At 42.0% G+C, this 20195-nt stretch overlaps 1 protein-coding gene and 1 non-coding gene across 5 annotated transcripts in view; one reads left to right on the top strand and one right to left on the bottom strand.

Annotated features, from left to right (window-relative positions):
• Positions 1-20195, top strand: part of LOC121575570 (thymocyte selection-associated high mobility group box protein TOX-like) — a 160928-nt gene that overhangs the window by 102299 nt on the left and 38434 nt on the right. For all 4 annotated transcript variants that reach the window (XM_045223084.1, XM_041888747.2, XM_045223085.1 and 1 more), the window contains exon 4: positions 15323-15589. In XM_045223084.1, coding sequence (XP_045079019.1) covers positions 15323-15589 — 267 coding nt within the window. The remainder of the gene's footprint in view (positions 1-15322; positions 15590-20195) is intronic.
• trnaa-cgc lies at positions 18475-18549 on the bottom strand. The gene has a single exon. It is a non-coding gene; the product is annotated as a tRNA-Ala (tRNA).

The following is a 20195-nucleotide window of genomic DNA, read 5'->3' on the forward strand; positions in this document are numbered from 1 at the left end:
TCTTCTTAATGCATTTCAGCCAATCAGCAAACCCTTGAATGAAATCCAGAAAATCACATTGTAGGATTTTTAATGAATTTATTGGCATATGATGGTGGAAAATAAGTATTTGGTCAATAACAAAAGTTTCTCAATACTTTGTTATATACCCTTTGTTGGCAATGACACAGGTCAAACGTTTTCTGTAAGTCTTCACAAGGTTTTCACACACTGTTGCTGGTATTTTGGCCCATTCCTCCACGCAGATCTCCTCTAGAGCAGTGATGTTTTGGGGCTGTCGCTGGGCAACACAGACTTTCAACTCCCTCCAAATATTTTCTATGGGGTTGAGATCTGGAGACTGGCTAGGCCACTCCAGGACCTTGAAATGCTTCTTACGAAGCCACTCCTTCGTTGCCCGGGCGGTGTGTTTGGGATCATTGTCATGCTGAAAGACCCAGCCACGTTTCATCTTCAATGCCCTTGCTGATGGAAGGAGGGTTTCACTCAAAATCTCACGATACATGGCCCCATTCATTCTTTCCTTTACACGGATCAGTCGTCCTGGTCCCTTTGCAGAAAAACAGCCCCAAAGCATGATGTTTCCAACCCCATGCTTCACAGTAGGTATGGTGTTCTTTGGATGCAACTCAGCATTCTTTGTCCTCCAAACATGACGAGTTGAGTTTTTTACCAAAAAGTTATATTTTGGTTTCATCTGACCATATGACATTCTCCCAATCCTCTTCTGGATCATCCAAATGCACTTCAGACGGGCCTGGACATGTACTGGCTTAAGCAGGGGGACACGTCTCGCACTGCAGGATTTGAGTCCCTGGCGGCGTAGTGTGTTACTGATGGTTGGCTTTGTTACTTTGGTCCCAGCTCTCAGCAGGTCATTCACTAGGTCCCCCGTGTGGTTCTGGGATTTTTGCTCACCGTTCTTGTGATCATTTTGACCCCACGGGGTGAGATCTTGCATGGAGCCCCAGATCGAGGGAGATTATCAGTGGTCTTGTATGTCTTCCATTTCCTAATAATTGCTCCCACAGTTGATTTCTTCAAACCAAGCTGCTTACCTGTTGCAGATTCAGTCTTCCCAGCCTGGTGCAGGTCTACAATTTTGTTTTTGGTGTCCTTTGACAGCTCTTTGGTCTTGGCCATTGTGAAGTTTGGAGTGTGACTGTTTGAGGTTGTGGACAGGTGTCTTTTATACTGATAACAAGTTCAAACAGGTGCCATTAATACAGGTAACGAGTGGAGGACAGAGGGAGCCTCTTAAAGAAGAAGATACAGGTCTGTGAGAGCCAGAAATCTTGCTTGTTTGTAGGTGACCAAATACTTATTTTCCACCATAATTTGCAAATAAATTCATTAAAAATCCTACAATGTGATTTTCTGGATTTTCTTTCCTCATTTTGTCTGTCATAGTTGACGTGTACCTATGATGAAAATTACAGGCCTCTCTCATCTTTTTTAAGTGGGAGAACTTGCACAATTGGTGGCTGACTAAATACTTTTTTTGCCCCACTGTAGCTCTCTCTCTCTCCCAGTTAGCTCTCTCTCTCTCTCTCTCTCTCTCTCCCAGTTAGCTCTCTCTCTCTCTCTCTCTCTCTCTCTCTCTCAATTCAATTCAATTGAAAGGGCTTTATTGACATGGGAAATATATGTTTACATAGCCAAACCAAGTGAAATAGATAATAAACTAAAGTGAAATAAACAATAAAAAATGTACAGGAAACATTACCCTCACAAAGGTTCCAAAGGAATTTCAAATGTCATATTATGGCTATATAAAGTGTTGTAACGATGTGCAAATATTTAAAGTACAAAAGGGAAAATAAATAAACATAAATATGGGTTGTATTTACAATGGTGTTTGTTCTTCACTAGTTGCCCTTTTCTTGTAGCAACAGGTCACAAATCTTGCTGCTGTGATGGCACACTGCGGTATTTCACCCAACAGATATGGGAGTTCAAATGTGTGGGTCTGTAATCTGAGGGAAATATGTGTCTCTAATATGGTCATACATTTGGCAGGAGGTTAGGAAGTGCAGCTCGGTTTCCACCTCATTTTGTGGGCAGTGTGCACATAGCCTGTCTTCTCTTGAGAGCCAGGTCTGCCTATGGCAGCCTCTCTCAATAGCAAGGCTATGCTCATTGAGTCTATACAAAGTCAAAGCTTTCCTTCATTTTGGTTCAGCCACAGTGGTCAGGTATTCTGCCACTGTGTACTCTCTGTTTAGGGCCAAATAGCATTCCAGCATTGCTCAGGTTTTTTTGTAATTTTTTTTCCAATGTGTCAAGTAATTATTTTTTTGCTTTCTCATGATTTGGTTGGGTCTAATTTTGTTGCAGTCCTGGGGCTCTGTTTGTGTTTGTGAATAGAGCCCCAGGACCAGCTTGCTTAGGGGACTCATCTCCAGGTTAATCTCTCTGTAGATAATGGCTTTGTTATGGAAGGTTTGGGAATCGCTTCCTTTTAGGTGATTGTAGAATTTAACGGCTCTTTTCTGGATTTTGATAATTAGCGGGTATCTGCCTAATTCTGCTCTGCATGCATTGTTTGGTGTTTTACGTTGTACACAGAGGATATTTTAGTTTGTCCCATTTTGTGAATTCTTGGTTGGTGAGCGGACCCTAGACCTCACAACCATAAAGGGCAATGGGTTCTATAACTGATCTTTAGCCAGATCCTAATTGGTATGTCAAATGTTGTGTTCCTTTTCATGGCGTAGAAGGCCCTTCTTGCCTTGTCTCTCAGGTCGTTCACAGCTTTGTGGAAGTTACCTGTGGCGCTGATGTTTAGGCCGAGGTACGTACAGTTTTTTGTGTGCTCTAGGGCAACGGTGTCTAGATGGAATTTGTATTTGTCCTGGCAACTGGACCTTTTTTGGAACACCATTATTGTTGTCTTTTAATTGAGATTTACTGTCAGGGCCCAGGTCTGACAGAATCTATGCAGAAGATCTAGGTGCTGCTGTAGGCCCTCCTTGTTTGGGGACAGAAGCACCAGATCATCAGCAAACAGTAGACACAGGGCTGATTAAAAGACAAGGTCAGGCCTCTGGCCCGGCCTCAACTAGCCCTTTGTCTGCCCAGGGTCACTCGCGATCGTCGTGGCAACAGTGTACAATAGAGTAACCAGCGGAGACTGTCCCTTTGCTCCGGTCTCACCAGATCGATACGGCACCAAGCAGGGAACATTAGGTGTGTCCCAAATGGCACCCCATTCCCTATATAGTGCACAACTTTGACCAGGGCCTATAGAGTTCTGGTTAAAAGTAGTGCACTACAAAGGGAATAGGGTGCCATTTGGGACTTAGCCCTGACATGAAAACCCTCCCCAGCTATACCTCTAGACTGGACTAAATGCCTGTGAGCTTGACTTTTCTATTGTAGCTTGCTCCTGGAGGGCCCAGAGAGTGCTCTCTCTCTCTCTCTCTCTCTCTCTCTCTCTCTCTCTCTCTCTCTCTCTCTCTCTCTCTCTCTCTCTCTGTCTCTCTCTCTCTCTCTCTCTCTCTCTCTCTCTCTCTCTCTCTCTCTCTCTCTCTCTCTCTCTCTCTCTCTATCTCTCACTCTCCCTCCCTCCCTCCCTCAGTAGACTTGAGTTGAAAACTCTTGCACTGAACTGAACTGAAGTAGAAGAATATTAAGATATTTTTTATGTATTAATTCTGTGTTAAAGGCCCACTCTGTTATATTTACAGCCATTTCTGATAATCAATACAATTCTTGATATATATTATATTATATAGCCACTGATTCTTGGATATTTTATAAATGCCTCATGAGCTTAGTACAACTGTCTAACCCCTTCATCATTTTTCAAATGAAGACGTGGGCGTTTAAAAAAACACTGTCATCTTCCATATGACCATAACAACAGTAAATTCCCTTTTTATGGATTTCCACCATGATTTAAGTATTAGTTTAGCATAATAGACGTTTGGGAAAATCGGTCGGATAGAGAGAGAGAGAGCGAGAGAGAGAGAGAGAGAGAGAGAGTAGCAGGAATAATTATCTTAATGGAGTGACTGTTTGGATATGCAGCCGAAGTAGCTAACGGAGATTATAATCTCGCAATTAGTGTAACAAGGTTTTATTGATTGGCCCTGTTGTAGCGCCATGGCTGCCAAGTGGTCCGCTGGTTCTACATGCAGAGTGAGTCAGTCAGTCCGCTCCTACACTATAGCACGACCACGTTCCTCGGCTTGGCTTCGCCTGTATACGGTGCTGTATCCAAGCACTAGCAGCATCAAATAAAAAAGAATTATGGATCATGATTTGGAGGGCCTGTTTGAAACAGGTTTGAAAGGCCTGATGATGAAGTGAAGCGCGTTTTTTTTTTTATTCTCTGACTCACTGTAGTAAATTACAGTTCTCTCTCCACCCCCTCCCCACCCGTACCCCGTTGATTTCTGTTTACAAAAGGCAGCCTCTGGCAATGTCTAATTTCAAGTTGGGGCTGCCTGTTTTCCATTTGTACAAGTTGAAAATAGTTTCACTTGAAATACCATGTTTCTTCGTATTTTTTTTTGCCGCATTCCATGTTTTGTGTCGTCAAGCTTTGGCACAGATTTCAAGCCAATCCCTGGTGTGGTGGTGTAATTAACAAAGTGTCTGAATGCCAACAATGTGGCTGTGTTTTCTAGATGGCAAAATAAGTCATAGTATAGGTTTCAGAATCATGTTTTTCATTTAAAAAATGTGCAGATCTGGTATTCACGAGAAATTCACAGCGATTGTAATTGAACACCATCCTTTTAGGTATTGGAGACACACACACATACACACACATACCTTACAGCCTTCAACAGCTATCCACTCGTTTTTATCTCTACACATGTTTCTAATGAGACGTTGTAGACTCATTCTGATTATGATGTCACATTCCTGATGTATCTACTGGCACCGTATTCCCTTTATAGTGCACTACTTTTGACCAGGGCACATAGGTCTCTGGTCAAACGTAGTGCACTATATAGGAAATAGGTTGCCATTTGGGACGCAATCCCAGAATTATAGGAGCTCAAGTTCATTTTCCTCATTTTTTCTCCCCTTTCTAAATGAGATTGGTAATTCAGCTAGCTGGCCGCAACCCAATCTCTGTCGGCGCGCCTGATTGGTCAAAATCGGTCTTGTGTGACTGACAGGAAATGCTCTGATTGGGGAGACAGTATCATTGGATCGTTGTCGCTGATTAAAGCCCTTGCCGCCACGGTTTTTGTAAACTCCCGTCATTTGGGGTCCCCGTCTGTGCCCCGCCGCCCGGCCCTGCTGCTAGGAATTACCAGGCCGTCCCATTAGTTTGATTTACAGCTTCCTCCCACTGTTTAGATTGGGTCTGGGACTGAGAGTGGCAGACTGAAAACCCTCCCCTCCCCTATCCTCTTCTCCTTCTCTACCCCCCTCCACCGCTCTTTCTCTCTCTCTCTCTCTCTCTCTCTCTCTCTCTCTCTCTCTCTCTCTCTCTCTCTCTCTCTCTCTCTCTCTCTCTCTCTCTCTCTCTCTCTCTCTCTCTCTCTCTCTCTCTCTCTCTCTCTCTCTCTCTCTCTCTCTCTCTCTCTCTCTCTCTCTCTCTCTCTCTCCTCTCCCATCTCCCATCTCCTTCCCTCCTCTCCTCTCCCATCTCCTTCCCTCCTCTCCTCTCCCATCTCCTTCCCTCCTCTCCTCTCCCATCTCCTTCCCTCCTCTCCTCTCCCCTCCCGCGCTCAACCACCCCTCCACTCCCCCCCCCTCCACCACCACCACTACCCCTCCACATCTCTTTCTCTCCCTCCATCTTTTGTGAAAATGAAAACAAAGAGCGGCTGCCAAAATATTTCTGCTAGCCGTTCGCTGACGAAGCAGGGGCAGGAGACAAAGCGAAAAAGATGTGCAGGGATATTTGTTGCTGCAGCAAAAAGCTCTCCCTCCCTCCCTCCCTCTCTCTCTCTCTCTCTCTCTCTCTCTCTTCCTCGCCGTGGCTTTTTTTCCGATTGATTTGGAAAATGGCTCCCTTTTTCACCCATTAAAAGCCTGGAAATAAATGCACAGCTGTATATTTGTGTAAGGGCCCTTTGCCATGCCAAGATGTACATTTTCCATGTTGCCGTATAGGGTGATCAAATTAATCTAATGGCAGTCTTAATGTGTTTTTGTAGGACTTTCAGAAAACCAGGGCTGAGTCCCAAATGGCACCCTATTCCCTAGTGCACTACTTTTGACCAGGACCCATAGGGAATAGGGTGCCATTTGGGGATGTAGCCCAGTTGTTGATAAGGAACCAGTCATTCAGGATTGCATCAGATAATATTTTCCACCCTATGCGATGCTAGATTTCTATTTACTATTTGGGGTCGTAGAATGTTCATAGTTTCGCCTAATAACTACTAGTTTCACTTTAGTGAGACTTTTACACTAACAGCATCGCATTAGATTCACAGCTAGTGTCATTTTAGCTCAAAGCAGTTAAACCCATCCATACCTTGAGAAGCTACAGTATGTACTGTGTGTGTCTGTTGTATCAGTCAGTCGACATCTTTGTGGAATGGAGTTGTGAAGGGAGCTGTTATGGCCTATGGAGTCTTCATCCCAAATGGCACTCTATTCCCTATGGAGCCTGGTCAAACGTAGTGCACTATTTAGGGAATAGGGTGCCATTTGGGACGCAGTCATAGAGTGTGTGTACAATCATGGCTGAGGAATAAGTGTCTCATTCACAGTGGAGCGCTGTCCACTCCCTCTGCCTCTTGTAAAAACAATGGCACCATGGATCGAAGCCCCAAGATGTTTGCACCCGTTCTCATCAGATGTCCCCAGCTGTGCCCATCGCCAATACACAGCCACATTGACTGTTGACTCCAGGCCTGGGAGACTGGAGACACTTAAGAACACAGTAATACCATGGTGGAAATGCTCACTATTGTTGTGGCTTGCATGCATGGGTGCAAGCACACGCACGCACACACACACATACACACACACACACATAAGCGATTGTCCACTTGCAAAGTCATGTTTGCATGCGCATACACACACACACACACACACACACACACACACACACACACACACAGACACACAGACACACGACATCCCCACCCAACCCCACTGTATACAAGTAGAAAACACAGTACTTTACTGGTGACAGGGTCCAAACAATTTGTGTGTCCACACGACTCTCCTGTCAGCGTCCTCATTGTCAGTTTCCACAATTGTCTATAAATGACTAAAGATCCACCAACTGTCTTTTCTGTGTGTTGTTTATTCGCCAGACATTTTAAAAAGAAACACGACTACAGCACAATGAGGCTTTGTCAGTCAGAATCAGAAAAAGTAGTGTCAATTGTTTTCGCACCACAGCAGCATTGACCTTCAATGTGAAAACAGTGTAAAACAAAAAGGTGAAATTGTAGAATAGAAATCTGTATATAAGAGCTGATGTCATTGGATTTGTTTATTGTGACGCATGGTGCACGGAACTCATCTCCTGCGTCCCAATTAGCACCCCATTCACTACATAGTGCACTACTTTTGACAATAGCCCAAAGGGCTCTGGTCAGGTGTAGTGCACTGTATAGGGGATAGGGTGCCATTTGGGACGCATCCATTGACTATACAGCAACAGTAGCCCTGTTAAGCCTATCAGAAGAGACAGGGCAACCAATGAATAAAGTAAAAAATATTCCCCCTCTGGAGAGAGATGGCTGCTCTCTAGAAGAAGCGACAAGGGGGATACTGCAGAAATAATATGTGTGCCAAATGTAACTTTGTAATGCTAAATGCCTCCTGTCAGGCAATAAGTTTGATTATGGTCCTCATTTGAAATGTTGAAATCATCTCTCCTCCCTCCCTCGGTCCCTCCATCCCTCCCTCCCTTGTTCTCTTCCTCCCTCCTTCCCTTTCTTTGACCCCTTCCCCCACGCCTGTCACCCACGTCAGTATCAGAGCGCGTGTCACAATCTCTCTCTAATTGACTCTTCGAAACCTGAGCTTTGTTTCTTTATCTGATCATTTGTTTTCTTAGCATTTTTATTATTGCATTAGCGAAGATCGTGCTTGAGCTTACACAGTTCACACTGCGAAGCATCTGCACACAATCACTATCGGAGTGGTGAGCGAATTAACTGAACTCTCTCCACTGCATCAAGTCTGGGCTAAGAATACAATAACGAACGCTTATTAAATCTAGAATCTATTTCTGCTAGCTAGGCTAACATCTGCCCCCATCATTCCCCAATTCAAATTCATCCAACTTTATTTGTTCTTTATTTGCCCATCTTCATTAATCCCATTCCATTGTCTGCACAGTGTCTCCTCTCTCTCCAGTCTTCTCTGCCTTTCGTCTGGGAACGTTTGAACAATGTTTTGTTCCACTCCAGTGTACAGCAATAATGACCTGTTAGTTGTGGGCTAGCCCCAACCTCACTGAGCATCCTCTTCCAGTCAAATCAAAGTGTCATTAGAAGAGGGAGAGAGAGAAGTAGAGAGAGTGAGAGAGAGAGAGAGAGAGAGAGAGAGAGAGAGAGAGACAGAGACAGAGAGAGAGAGAGAGAGACAGAGAGAGAGCGAGAGAGAGAGAGAAGGAGACAGAGACACGGAGAGAGTTCTTCATGTTGTTTATTATTGAATAAACCTCACTCCATGTAACCCCATCATGTTGTACAATAGCTCAGCCCCCCTAACTCCGCGGTTGCTGTGCCACTTCAAATTAGTCACTCCCGGGGCAGCCTTCTATCTTTGCCAAATGCATTAGTACGCCATTCAGAACTCATACCGCCTAGGGTTAAATGCAAATTATATCATTTCTGTCAGCCAATCAAATCAGAGTGACCCCGCGACCCAGGAGATGAGTCCTGTGCGTAATGAAATATGACATGGCACAAAAGGCCTGATTCTAATCACAACCGACATATGATCAGATGACTATGACCTCGTGACCTTGGACGAGGAGTGAGGAGTGAGATGCTGGGAGACAGAGGGAGGAGACGGGAGGGGGAGATGAGAGAGGGAAAGAGGGGGAGACAAGAGGAAGGGAAGAGACATAAAATAAATAAACGATTGCAATTAGCACGGTTGTTTTAGTCCATGCTCGTTTAGTAATCAACTCCTTTCTCTAGGATGAAATGGACCGTAGCTGTGCTTAAGAAATAGGGACATTTTGTCATTTTGTATCTGTCATCGCCTTTCATTCTGTAGGCCTTTCCTTTTATATTTTGTTCTTTCTTCATTTGTGTCTTTCTTTTTAGATACAATAGGCATTTCGGTATTATTTGCATTGTTAGAATTTCATATCCGAATAGCCATAGCCAGCATTGTAGCTACTAGCTATTTTTATGGCTATTACTTCCTAGATGAGCCCATGACATTGTGTTGGGGCTGGAGCGATGCCTCACTTTCCTCCTCAGACAGAAAGTTTCAGATTCCCCAAATGTCTAAATAGTAACAGAGTGATGGATAAATAATGCAGCTAGTCTGTTTGGAGAGAGAGAGAGAGAGAGAGAGAGAGAGAGAGAGAGGGAGAGGGGATGGGATGAAGAGAGAGAGATCGATGGGATAGATAGAGAGAGAGAGAGACAGACAGACAGACAGAGCGAGACAGAGCGAGACAGAGAGAGACAGAGAGAGAGAGAGAGAGAGAGAGAGAGAGAGAGAGAGCAGACAGACAGACAGGGAGAGACAGAGAGAGAGAGAGAGAGAGAGAGAGAGAGAGAGAGAGAGAGAGAGAGAGACAGACAGAGAGAGACAGAGAGAGAGAGAGAGAGAGAGAGAGAGAGAGAGAGGAAGCCAGTAACCTGAGCCTGGCTCACTCTCTGTTATTCTAAGGAGGCTCTTTGTGGTGTGTTGATATCCCTGATATCCCTACATGATATTGTAGCAAAAGAACACAGCTGATGGCTTTAGTTAAAGCCTGTATTATGGCTGGGAGAGAGGGACAGAGAGGGACAGAGAGAAAGAGAGAGGGACAGAGAGAGAGAGAGAGAGAGAGAGAGAGAGAGAGAGAGAGAGAGAGAGAGAGAGAGAGAGGAGAGAGAGAGAGAGAGAGAGAGAGAGAGAGAGAGAGAGAGAGAGAGGGTTGTCCACAGTTTGAGCTGTCCAAACAGGACACACACAGACTTTGAAAGTAGACATCCTCTCAGGCTTCTCTATGAACTTTACATTACATGATGTGTGCAGCGCCTGTGCACAATTTGGCTTTGGTACACAATTATTAGACTATTACCATCAAGTTATGTGAAATAAAGTTGTACTGTGCAGCATGGACTTCTTAGTTCACAGTGTTACTGTTGCTGTGGAGTCGCCAAAATGCAAAGCATAACATCACCCAGTCATTGAGAAGGACTGTTCCATATCGTCATACAGTAGATTGTAGGGTCCATTATTTTCTCATAATTTTGCCCAATACCTGCACATGGAACAGACCACCCTCTAAAGTCAACAGGGGTGACGTAACCCCCCTCTACTCTTGTCCATGGCATTATTTCTGAGGTGTAATCCTTCTATGGGGGGAATGTCAGCGTGAACGAAGACAGATGAGGGAGAGAGAGAGAAAGACACCCAAATTCTTCCCCAAGATAACCCTCCCATCCCTCCTTTACTTTCTTGAGAAACAGGCCGTATGGAAGCGAGAGATAACTATGACTTTGTTTTCTGCGCTCGGGGGGTAAGCATAAATCACAATTTGACAAACCTCTTCCAATAGGCAGATAAGTACACATTAGTGGTGAGGCAGATCTGTCATCATCATCATCACTGCCCCCGGTCAGGCCCTCAGCTGAATCGCTGATTTGGGAAGTCGAAAGTCTCCTCTCAAACTGTGTCGTGAGTGGAGGTGCTGCCTTGACATAGTTTTATTTTCCACTGACTCATGTAGTTACCGAGGTGTATATAAGAACAGATAGATGGTAAACACTGCCCCCCCAGAAGGAAATATGTGCAATTCATATGTCCATTTCATTTTTTATTTGAAACAATACAGTATATATAGTAAGCCTCATCCCCAGTAACCAAAAAAGTGTTAAACAATTCAAAATATATTTTATATTTGAGATTCTTCAAATAGTCATCCTTTGCCTTGATGACAGCTTTGCACACTCATGGCATTCTCTCAACCAGCTTCATGAGGTAGTCACCTGGAATGCATTTCAAATAACAGGTGTGCCTTGTTAATTTGTGGAATTTCTTTTCTTCTTAATGCATTTCAGCCAATCAGCAAACCCTTGAATGAGTAGTGTATATTTTTATTTTATTAATTTATTTTATTATTATTTGAGTGTTTTGCATCTTCAGGATGCCCAGCCCACATGGGTTTATAAGACACTGTATTCATAAAATGATTTGTCTGAATATATATTAATATGACTTCAAATCATCTGCTAGATATCATCTGTGATACTGAAGGCCTTGACTACTGAACAAAGCCTGTTCAGATAAATCCCATTAGATTAGCTGAGCTAGTGAAGCAGTATTGTGGAAAGTTAGCTTGGTGCCAATAAAAATAACCTGGAAAGCTTCCCAATCAATGATATATTCCCTCTCATTCCATCCCCACACCAACTGTCTGTTCATCTGTTTCTATTAAATGAAAGGTGTATTAAAATGTGCGCCGAACTCTCTGAAGACCTCCACGCTTAATTAAGACGGAACAGAATGTCTGCATCTGAAATGGCACCCGATTCTCTATATAGTGCACTACTTTGGACCATGGCCCAACCGGTGCCAATAGGTTGCCATTTGGGACGTGGGCAATGCTTGCTACTTCTTTACCCAGAAATATATTCCCAAATGGTATGCTAAAACTATTGATCAAGAAGGAAGCTCCCTCCCCTTTATGACAGCGAAGCCTACATACTTGTACTGTGTGTATTAAAATATGGCATTGTGCATTAGAATGGAATCCTTGAGAGAAGAAACACTTAGAGAAACCGTGGATATGCGTTTGTTGGAGTCGTCACCGTACAAGGAGGACAGACTCTGGCCTATATGATCCATCAACACATAAATGCATACGCCATTGTTTCGATTTGACTTTTAAAGGGGAAGAGGTGAAGAGTATGCATTAACTGGAGTATACCTTGGCTCTGCAATCTCACTCTGAATAGAATATGAATTATTTATCTTGCGACTATTCAACTGGGAACGTCCTTGATATTTACATTTTATCATCAAGTGCATCCGACTAGACTCCAGAGTAATGTAACATGTGACACATATTATTCACTAGCTCTCCCTTACACAACTGAAAAACATTTAACGGAGCAAAGGATTTGTATTTGATTGGAATAAGTATTTTTATACTATCAGAAAACAAAGCATATTGGTCACGGTTGATGAACATGCCCTTCGTACTTAAGATATAACATAAGATATAAGATACTTAAGATAAGTGATGACTGCATAGTAGGGCTGACCCCATTTAGTCGACTGGCCGATTGTTTGGTCGATAGGATTGATAAGATTTCTTTAGTCCAGCAGTGGCAAATATATAGAAAAACATGTATGGCAGACGAGACACCTGTCTGGTTCACGCCTGTCTCAGTGGACTAATCCATTGCGGAGGCCGCAGGGATGGCACACCTGTATCACCAGTAGTAGATTTACCGTTAATTCCCATAATTTCTAATTAATATTTGTTTGGTTACGGTAATTTCTGTTAATGCATTCAATATATTATTATTACGGGCTTACCGTTGTCATTATAGGAGTGGACACATTGTTTGCAGAGCGCACAACCTAGGCTACAAGTTTTGGTTTATTTCATTCCATTTGCGGGTCAATTTGTTCATTGTCTTTTGTTTGGAGTGCTCCTGTCAATCTTGAGTAAGGACACGCACCTGATTACCCATAGAAGTAGGCCTAAGCTACCTGGCCTGCGCACAAATGTAGGCCTATAAATGTGCCCATTTGGGGATCTGATACTATTTCTGATTGTCTTAACTCACCATCACTGTGTAGCTTCTCAAATTAATTTTTTCTTCACCTCAAACAGTAAGTAAACAAAGTTTGTTTTTACATCCATTGAGAATGACAATAGTTCCTCAACGTAGGCTGTTTGAAAAATCTTTTCAGTTCTCTCCCTTTCGATAACCACTCAGCATGAAAGAGGAAAAAAATGTAATGCTCTAATCCGGTGGAAACGTTATAAAATAGGTCTGATTGCTTCTTATCCCTTGTGCAAATAGATCACAGCTGTGTCTGTCTGTCCAGAGCTCACTGGCATGGGAAAATTAGGCCCCAGAATATTTCATACAATGTTGCAAATTTGCTTGCACGATCGGGCTGGACCAAGTTAATAGTTGATACAATATTTCAAGTTCCTTGCAGACAGGCCATGGGTAGCCAATGTGATATATAGGATTTTTATTTTTTATCAGGATATTTTATACCTGCAGGCTGCAATGTTTTTATTTGTTGGTTTATGTAGGCTATTTTTACACATTGGCAATGGCAACATAAGTTACTTTTAGATTTCTATCATTTTCATGTAGATATATTTTTTATTAACCACATGACATTGATTTTGAGATATGAATACTTTATTGTAAATGAAATGGAACTGTTCCACAAAAATGTGCATATGAAAATCGTAACTGACACGCAGATCAGTAGAAATGGTATGATAACTTGGCACTCCAAATGGGAAAGGTTGCCGACCGCTGGTGCAGCCTATTACCGGTAACTTTAGGAGCATAATGGCAGAATCTGTGAAGATCAGCGGCCGCGGGAGGAGGAAGGTCAAGAACAGATTTTTTTTACATCTGGTTAGGCTATATTGATCTCTGGCTCCCTGTTTAGTAATTTGTGTGTCTAGGTATTCAAGCTCAGAAGCCTACATGTAGATTTTATTCAAACAAAAATGTTGACCAATCAATTGGTCGCCTGAATACCTAGTGCCTGCCTCATTATGAAAGATCATGGAGATTTGAGTTCCCCAAAGGATTCAACGAGGGACTCACTTCACACAATGGTCCCAATGTTTACAAAAGACAAGTTCGTTTCCTTCCAACAATTATGAGGGAAATTGAATCTCCGGAAATGTTCGTTTTGTTGTCCATTAGACCAAACAATAACACGATTCCCAAAGGTTTACAAAAACATCTGTCTTCAAAGGACAATTTAGAAAATTAATATCCACGCTTTTCCAGACAATGCGAGGGACAGTAAATCAAATTGAAGCAATTAAATTGTTTTCCTTCTTCCATTCATGTTCACTAGTGGCAGGGGGATGAAAGCATGTTTAAGTGTTGTGTTTGTTCAATGTCTGCATCCCTCTGTTATAATAAGTAATAAATTGCAATTACATCTTCCTTGGTCATGACCAGATTGAGGCTGTTTTTTTGGGGGGGGGGGGGGGTGTTTTTGAGTTTGTCTTTCTTCTGCTGTGGTGGTTACTTAACATTACCCAGTTAAATGCATTAGATTGTTTCATCATTTTGGTAAAAGCTACATAGTAGATGGGTTGATATTAAGTAATTGGGCCTTACTAAAGTACTTACAGTAGCTAGCTACTACCTTTGAGTTATTTACTCTTAGTAGTAAAGAGCTCTCTGATAATCATTTTTTCCTTGCCTTTGCCCTGTATTTTCTGAAAGGATTTGTTTAAGAGATAAATGACCACTCCGCTGCAGAGGATGACAGCCTGCACAAAGATGATATTGAATTGATTTCTGAAATGTATACGGCAAGACATGAATCATAAAAATTCTATTAAAAACTCCTTGAATGGCTGACACCAGAATATTATTTGTGATGATTCATTTGACTCAGTCATTACAAAGGGAGTCAAGTCAGAGTGCCTCAGACAAAATTGCTTTTTCGTTCCCCTTTGAATTTCTTCAATTTTTTCCCCCTCTAGAATTCAGAATCATATTTTTCCTTATTGCTGCACATAATACGATGGACCTATTGATAGTACAGGAATACACAGATATGCATACGGTTATTCTGAAAACATGAAAACTAATTGCGTTTCTGTATATTTACTGTAGGCACATGTACATTTCAGATTTTGCCTGACCAAGGTGTTATGTCTGAAAGCTCATATTACCGCATTATCCAGTAGACTCTTTTAACATGATCATCATATAGGTAGGGTGTAATTGGGGACTGGGGGTGGGTGTTGGGTTTTAGGGAGGTAACCCTCTATCATTGTATAACTCCCATCCCTGGGGTGGGGGGGCACCATTTCCTCATTAAATATTCAGACTCTTCTAGATGATACGTTCTCTGACTGACTCAAAATGACCTCCCCCCAGTACATAAAATGTTCTCGAATCATACACTGCTCATGGCAAACCTACCTACACATACAGTAAAATACAGTATCTCACACCATCTCCCTCTCTGTTTGTCCTTCCAGAGCTATTCCGTTCAGGGCGGAGGAGGCGGAGGCAGTGGGAACGGTGCCGGGGACGAGGACTACGAGATTCCCCCCATCACCCCTCCCAACCACCCCGAGCCCCCCCTGCTCCACCTGATGGACCCTGAGTCGGGCTACCTGTGCCACTCCCTAGGGACCCACCACAACGGCCTGCTCAACCCCTACTCCTATCCGGAGCTGCCCGCCCTCATGATGTCCAATATGCTGGCCCAAGATGGCCACCTGCTCTCCAGCCAAATGCCCTCGGTGAGTAGCCCCCAGGCGGTTTTGCTTTGATATCACACCTGGTTTCAAACACTATTCAAAGTCATTTCAAATACGTAATCTGTGTTTTTATTGAGCTTGGAACCAATATAAAACAATGGAATCAATATTAAAGTCCCAAAAGTGCAAACCCCACACACCTGGCACACCAGGCAGCCTAAAGAAAATGCTCAAACTATTTAAAATATTTCAAGTAGTATTTATAGTCTGTTTGATACTGATTCGTTCGTCATTGCTCCATCATTTGGTAGTACCAATGACTCATTTACAGTGGGGAAAAAAAGTATTTAGTCAGCCACCAATTGTGCAAGCTCTCCCACTTAAAAAGATGAGAGAGGCCTGTAATTTTCATCATAGGTACACGTCAACTATGACAGACAAATTGAGAATTTTTTTTCCAGAAAATCACATTGTAGGATTTTTTATGAATTTATTTGCAAATTATGGTGGAAAATAAGTATTTGGTCACCTACAAACAAGCAAGATTTCTGGCTCTCACAGACCTGTAACTTCTTCTTTAAGAGGCTCCTCTGTCCTCCACTCGTTACCTGTATTAATGGTACCTGTTTGAACTTGTTATCAGTATAAAAGACACCTGTCCACAACCTCAAACAGTCACACTCCAAACTCCACTATGGCCAAGACCAAAGAGCTGTCAAAGGACACCAGAAACAAAATTGTAGACCTGCACCAGGCTGGGAAGACTGAATCTGCAATAGGTAAGCAGCTTGGTTTGAAGAAATCAACTGTGGGAGCAATTATTAGGAAATGGAAGACATACAAGACCACTGATAATCTCCCTCGATCTGGGGCTCCACGCAAGATCTCACCCCGTGGGGTCAAAATGATCACAAGAACGGTGAGCAAAAATCCCAGAACCACACGGGGGGACCTAGTGAATGACCTGCAGAGAGCTGGGACCAAAGTAACAAAGCCTAACACACTACGCCGCTAGGGACTCAAATCCTGCAGTGCCAGACGTGTCCCCCTGCTTAAGCCAGTACATGTCCAGGCCCGTCTGAAGTTTGCTAGAGTGAATTTGGATGATCCAGAAGAGGATTGGGAGAATGTCATATGGTCAGATGAAACCGAAATAGAACTTTTTGGTAAAAACTCAACTCGTCGTGTTTGGAGGAAAAAGAATGATGAGTTGCATTCAAAGAACACCCTACCTACTGTGAAGCATGGGGGTGGAAACATCATGCTTTGGGGCTGTTTTTCTGCAAAGGGACCAGGACGACTGATCCGTGTAAAGGAAAGAAAGAATGGGGCCATGTATCGTGAGATTTTGAGTGAAAACCTCCTTCCATCAGCAAGGGCATTGAAGATGAAACGTGGCTGGGTCTTTCAGCATGACAATGATCCCAAACACACCGCCCGGGCAACAAAGGAGTGGCTTCGTAAGAAGCATTTCAAGGTCCTGGAGTGGCCTAGCCAGTCTCCAGATCTCAACCCCATAGAAAATCTTTGGAGGGAGTTGAAAGTCCATGTTGCCCAGCGACAGCCCCAAAACATCACTGCTCTAGAGGAGATCTGCATGGAGGAATGGGCCAAAATACCAGCAACAGTGTGTGAAAACCTTGTGAAGACTTACAGAAAACGTTTGACCTGTGTCATTGCCAACAAAGGGTATATAACAAAGTATTGAGAAACTTTTGTTATTGACCAAATACTTATTTTCCACCATAATTCGCAAATAAATTCATTAAAAATCCTACAATGTGATTTTCTGGGGGAAAAAATCATTTTTTCTGTCATAGTTGACGTGTACCTATGATGAAAATTACAGGCCTCTCTTATCTTTTTAAGTGAGAGAACTTGCACAATTGGTGGCTGACTAAATACTTTTTTTCCCCACTGTATGTTGTGTTAGCGTGAACATTGCTAGCGTGAACATTGTTAGCGTGCCCTCCAGTGTAGGGCAGTATGGTCAGGGGGTTGTGTGGTTGTGTGCCTGAGGAGATGAGTATGCCTAAAAAAGCTACAGTTTGAAACAATTGTCTCAAAATTGGCATTTCAGCGAGTTTGGTTGAGGAGAACATAGATAGTTTGGCTCTTGGGAAAGTGTTTTATTTTTATATTTTGTCTACACTGTCTACTCTTCAGATTCTTAACTTTTGGAATACAGTGAAATGTTACATTAACAACATAGGCTATGTAAATAATTTATCTGATCATTTCATATGGCATGCAACAATATTCATGCATTTCAAGAGAAAGGAAAAGGTGAATAGAACAGTAGAACAGACAGTTTCTGGTTGCCCTGTCAGCTCTGACGCTCAAAGGTTTGTGGGTAAATCCATCCGTGTCATATCTCTCTAAAAAGTGAGCATCGACCATTATGAATACACTCTGATTGTTATATGAATACACCCTCCTTCAGCCTTTTTACACAAACTGCTTCAGTGTGCCACAAATGATCATCCTTAGCCATAATTGTATTAATGAGAAAGGCAGGAAATCGACATTGTTTCCATGTGTCTGGAATGAGATCATTCTCTATAAAACAGTCAAATGCATCCCAAATGGCACCCTATTCCCTATGGGCCCTTGTCAAAAGTAGTGCACTATATAGGGAATAGGGTGCCAATGAAAAGTAGTGCACTATAAAGGGAATACGTGTACTGTATACACCATCATCACTTTGAAGCTGTCTATGTAGAGAGTAGAGACCCTTTTATTTACCTGGTTAGAGAAACCAGTGTCATTTTAACTGAGAAAATAAAATCAAAATGTGTATATAGAAACGACTGTATATAGAGACTGTGAGTTCAAGGTAATAACTATTTACTTTTTTACATTTTAGTCATTTAGCAGACGCTCTTATCTAGAGCGACTTACAGTTAGTGAGTGCATACATTTTCATACTGGCCCCCCGTGGGAAACGAACCCACAACCCTGGCGTTGCGAGCGCCATGCTCTACCAACTGAGCTACAGGGGACTATGTCTGATTGTAGATATGGTCATATCTCCGCACAAAAAAACGAATATCAGCTTTTCTATTACTGTAATAATAAGGTGGCGGGAAACCATAGTGTTATCTTTAGGAACGTGTTTAGTAAGATAAAACGGGACATAGTTACAGAGCATTATGAATACTGTAGCATATACAGTAGTACATCATGCTACACTTCCTCCTTATAGCTCAGCAATATTGCTTCTAAATAAACATGTATTTTAACATAAACCACAGTATTCTTTTCTTTAAACATAACAACAGTTCATATGTTAGAACAGAACAGTTTTATGTGTTTAGTATGATACCATTTTTTTTATAGTTGCAGAGCATTATGGGTACTGTAGTACAAAATGCTATAATTACTATGGAAAGTATTATCCTCACAGTAAATATGGACATTTGATATTTCACGAAAGAAAAATGGTTTCCTTTGAATTATGGTGGCTATTGGGAGTCCAATGTAGTCATAGAGAGGATATAAATGGTGGTCACTCTTTTGCATACTACACTACACTGAACAGGATGAGACACTTAAGCATTCAAGAATTCAATCGTCTTTGGGTCTTCAAAAAGCACTATATAAATACCAAATTGTATTATTATATTATTATTATTCACAGCTGCATCTTACTAGATCTCTTCAGATCTTCCAGTTCATCAATTTGTCTTTTTGTATATGCATATAAAGAGAGAGTCTCCATATATTGTGTGCTAGATAACAAATCAAATCACATTTTATTTGTCACATGCTTCGTAAACAACAGGTGTAGACTCACAGTGAAATGTTTACTTACAGGTCCTTCCCAACAACGCAGAGAGAAAAATATAGAAATAATAGAAAGATAATAACACAACAAATAAATACACAATGAGTAACGATAACCGTTGCAAAGCTTCATTTGCACAACAAAGGCCTTCTTTAAGATGTACGTCAGTAAAATCTGTTGAGCGTAACAATTATGTGAGCTACAGTTCAAACAAGGAGTTATCCAATAATTAGGAATGTCTCTTAGCATGGCCAATAAGATAAAAAGATATGTTAGTGTTGGTGTATATGTTGGTGTATACAGTATGTTAGTGTATATATCAGTGTTGGTACCCTTACAAAAAAACACATTTGCAGTTTTACATGTGAAAATCACCTTTTCTTATGTAAGGACAATACCATGTTTTCACCTCACGTGTGAATTGCAGTTTCACGTGAAATGTGTGGTTTCACATGTTAAAAACGTTCACGTGAGAATCGGATAGTTTCGGATAGAAATTTAAAAATGTGGAATTGCATTTTTGCATGTGAAAAACATTCACGTGAAAATCACATTTGCTGTTTCACATGTAAAACAACTCCTCGTGAAAATCTCACTTTAACATGTGCCATTTCAAGTTCACACGTGAAAAACAATCACATGTAAAAATCTAATTTGCAGTTTCAAATGTGAAAAACGTTCACATGTGAACTTGCAATTACACGAAATAGTGAAAATCACATGTAAGAAAACTTACATATAGCCTAAAAACATAGTTAACACTATAATTTTTATATCATGGATGGTCAGTCCTTGCATCCATAGAGTAGTGTATTGATTTGAGAGTTGTTGCATTTCTCCAGCCCCATCCCTCTTTACCGA

This window comes from Coregonus clupeaformis, chromosome 10 (genome assembly GCF_020615455.1).
Source record: "Coregonus clupeaformis isolate EN_2021a chromosome 10, ASM2061545v1, whole genome shotgun sequence".
Taxonomy (NCBI): Eukaryota; Metazoa; Chordata; class Actinopteri; order Salmoniformes; family Salmonidae; genus Coregonus; species Coregonus clupeaformis.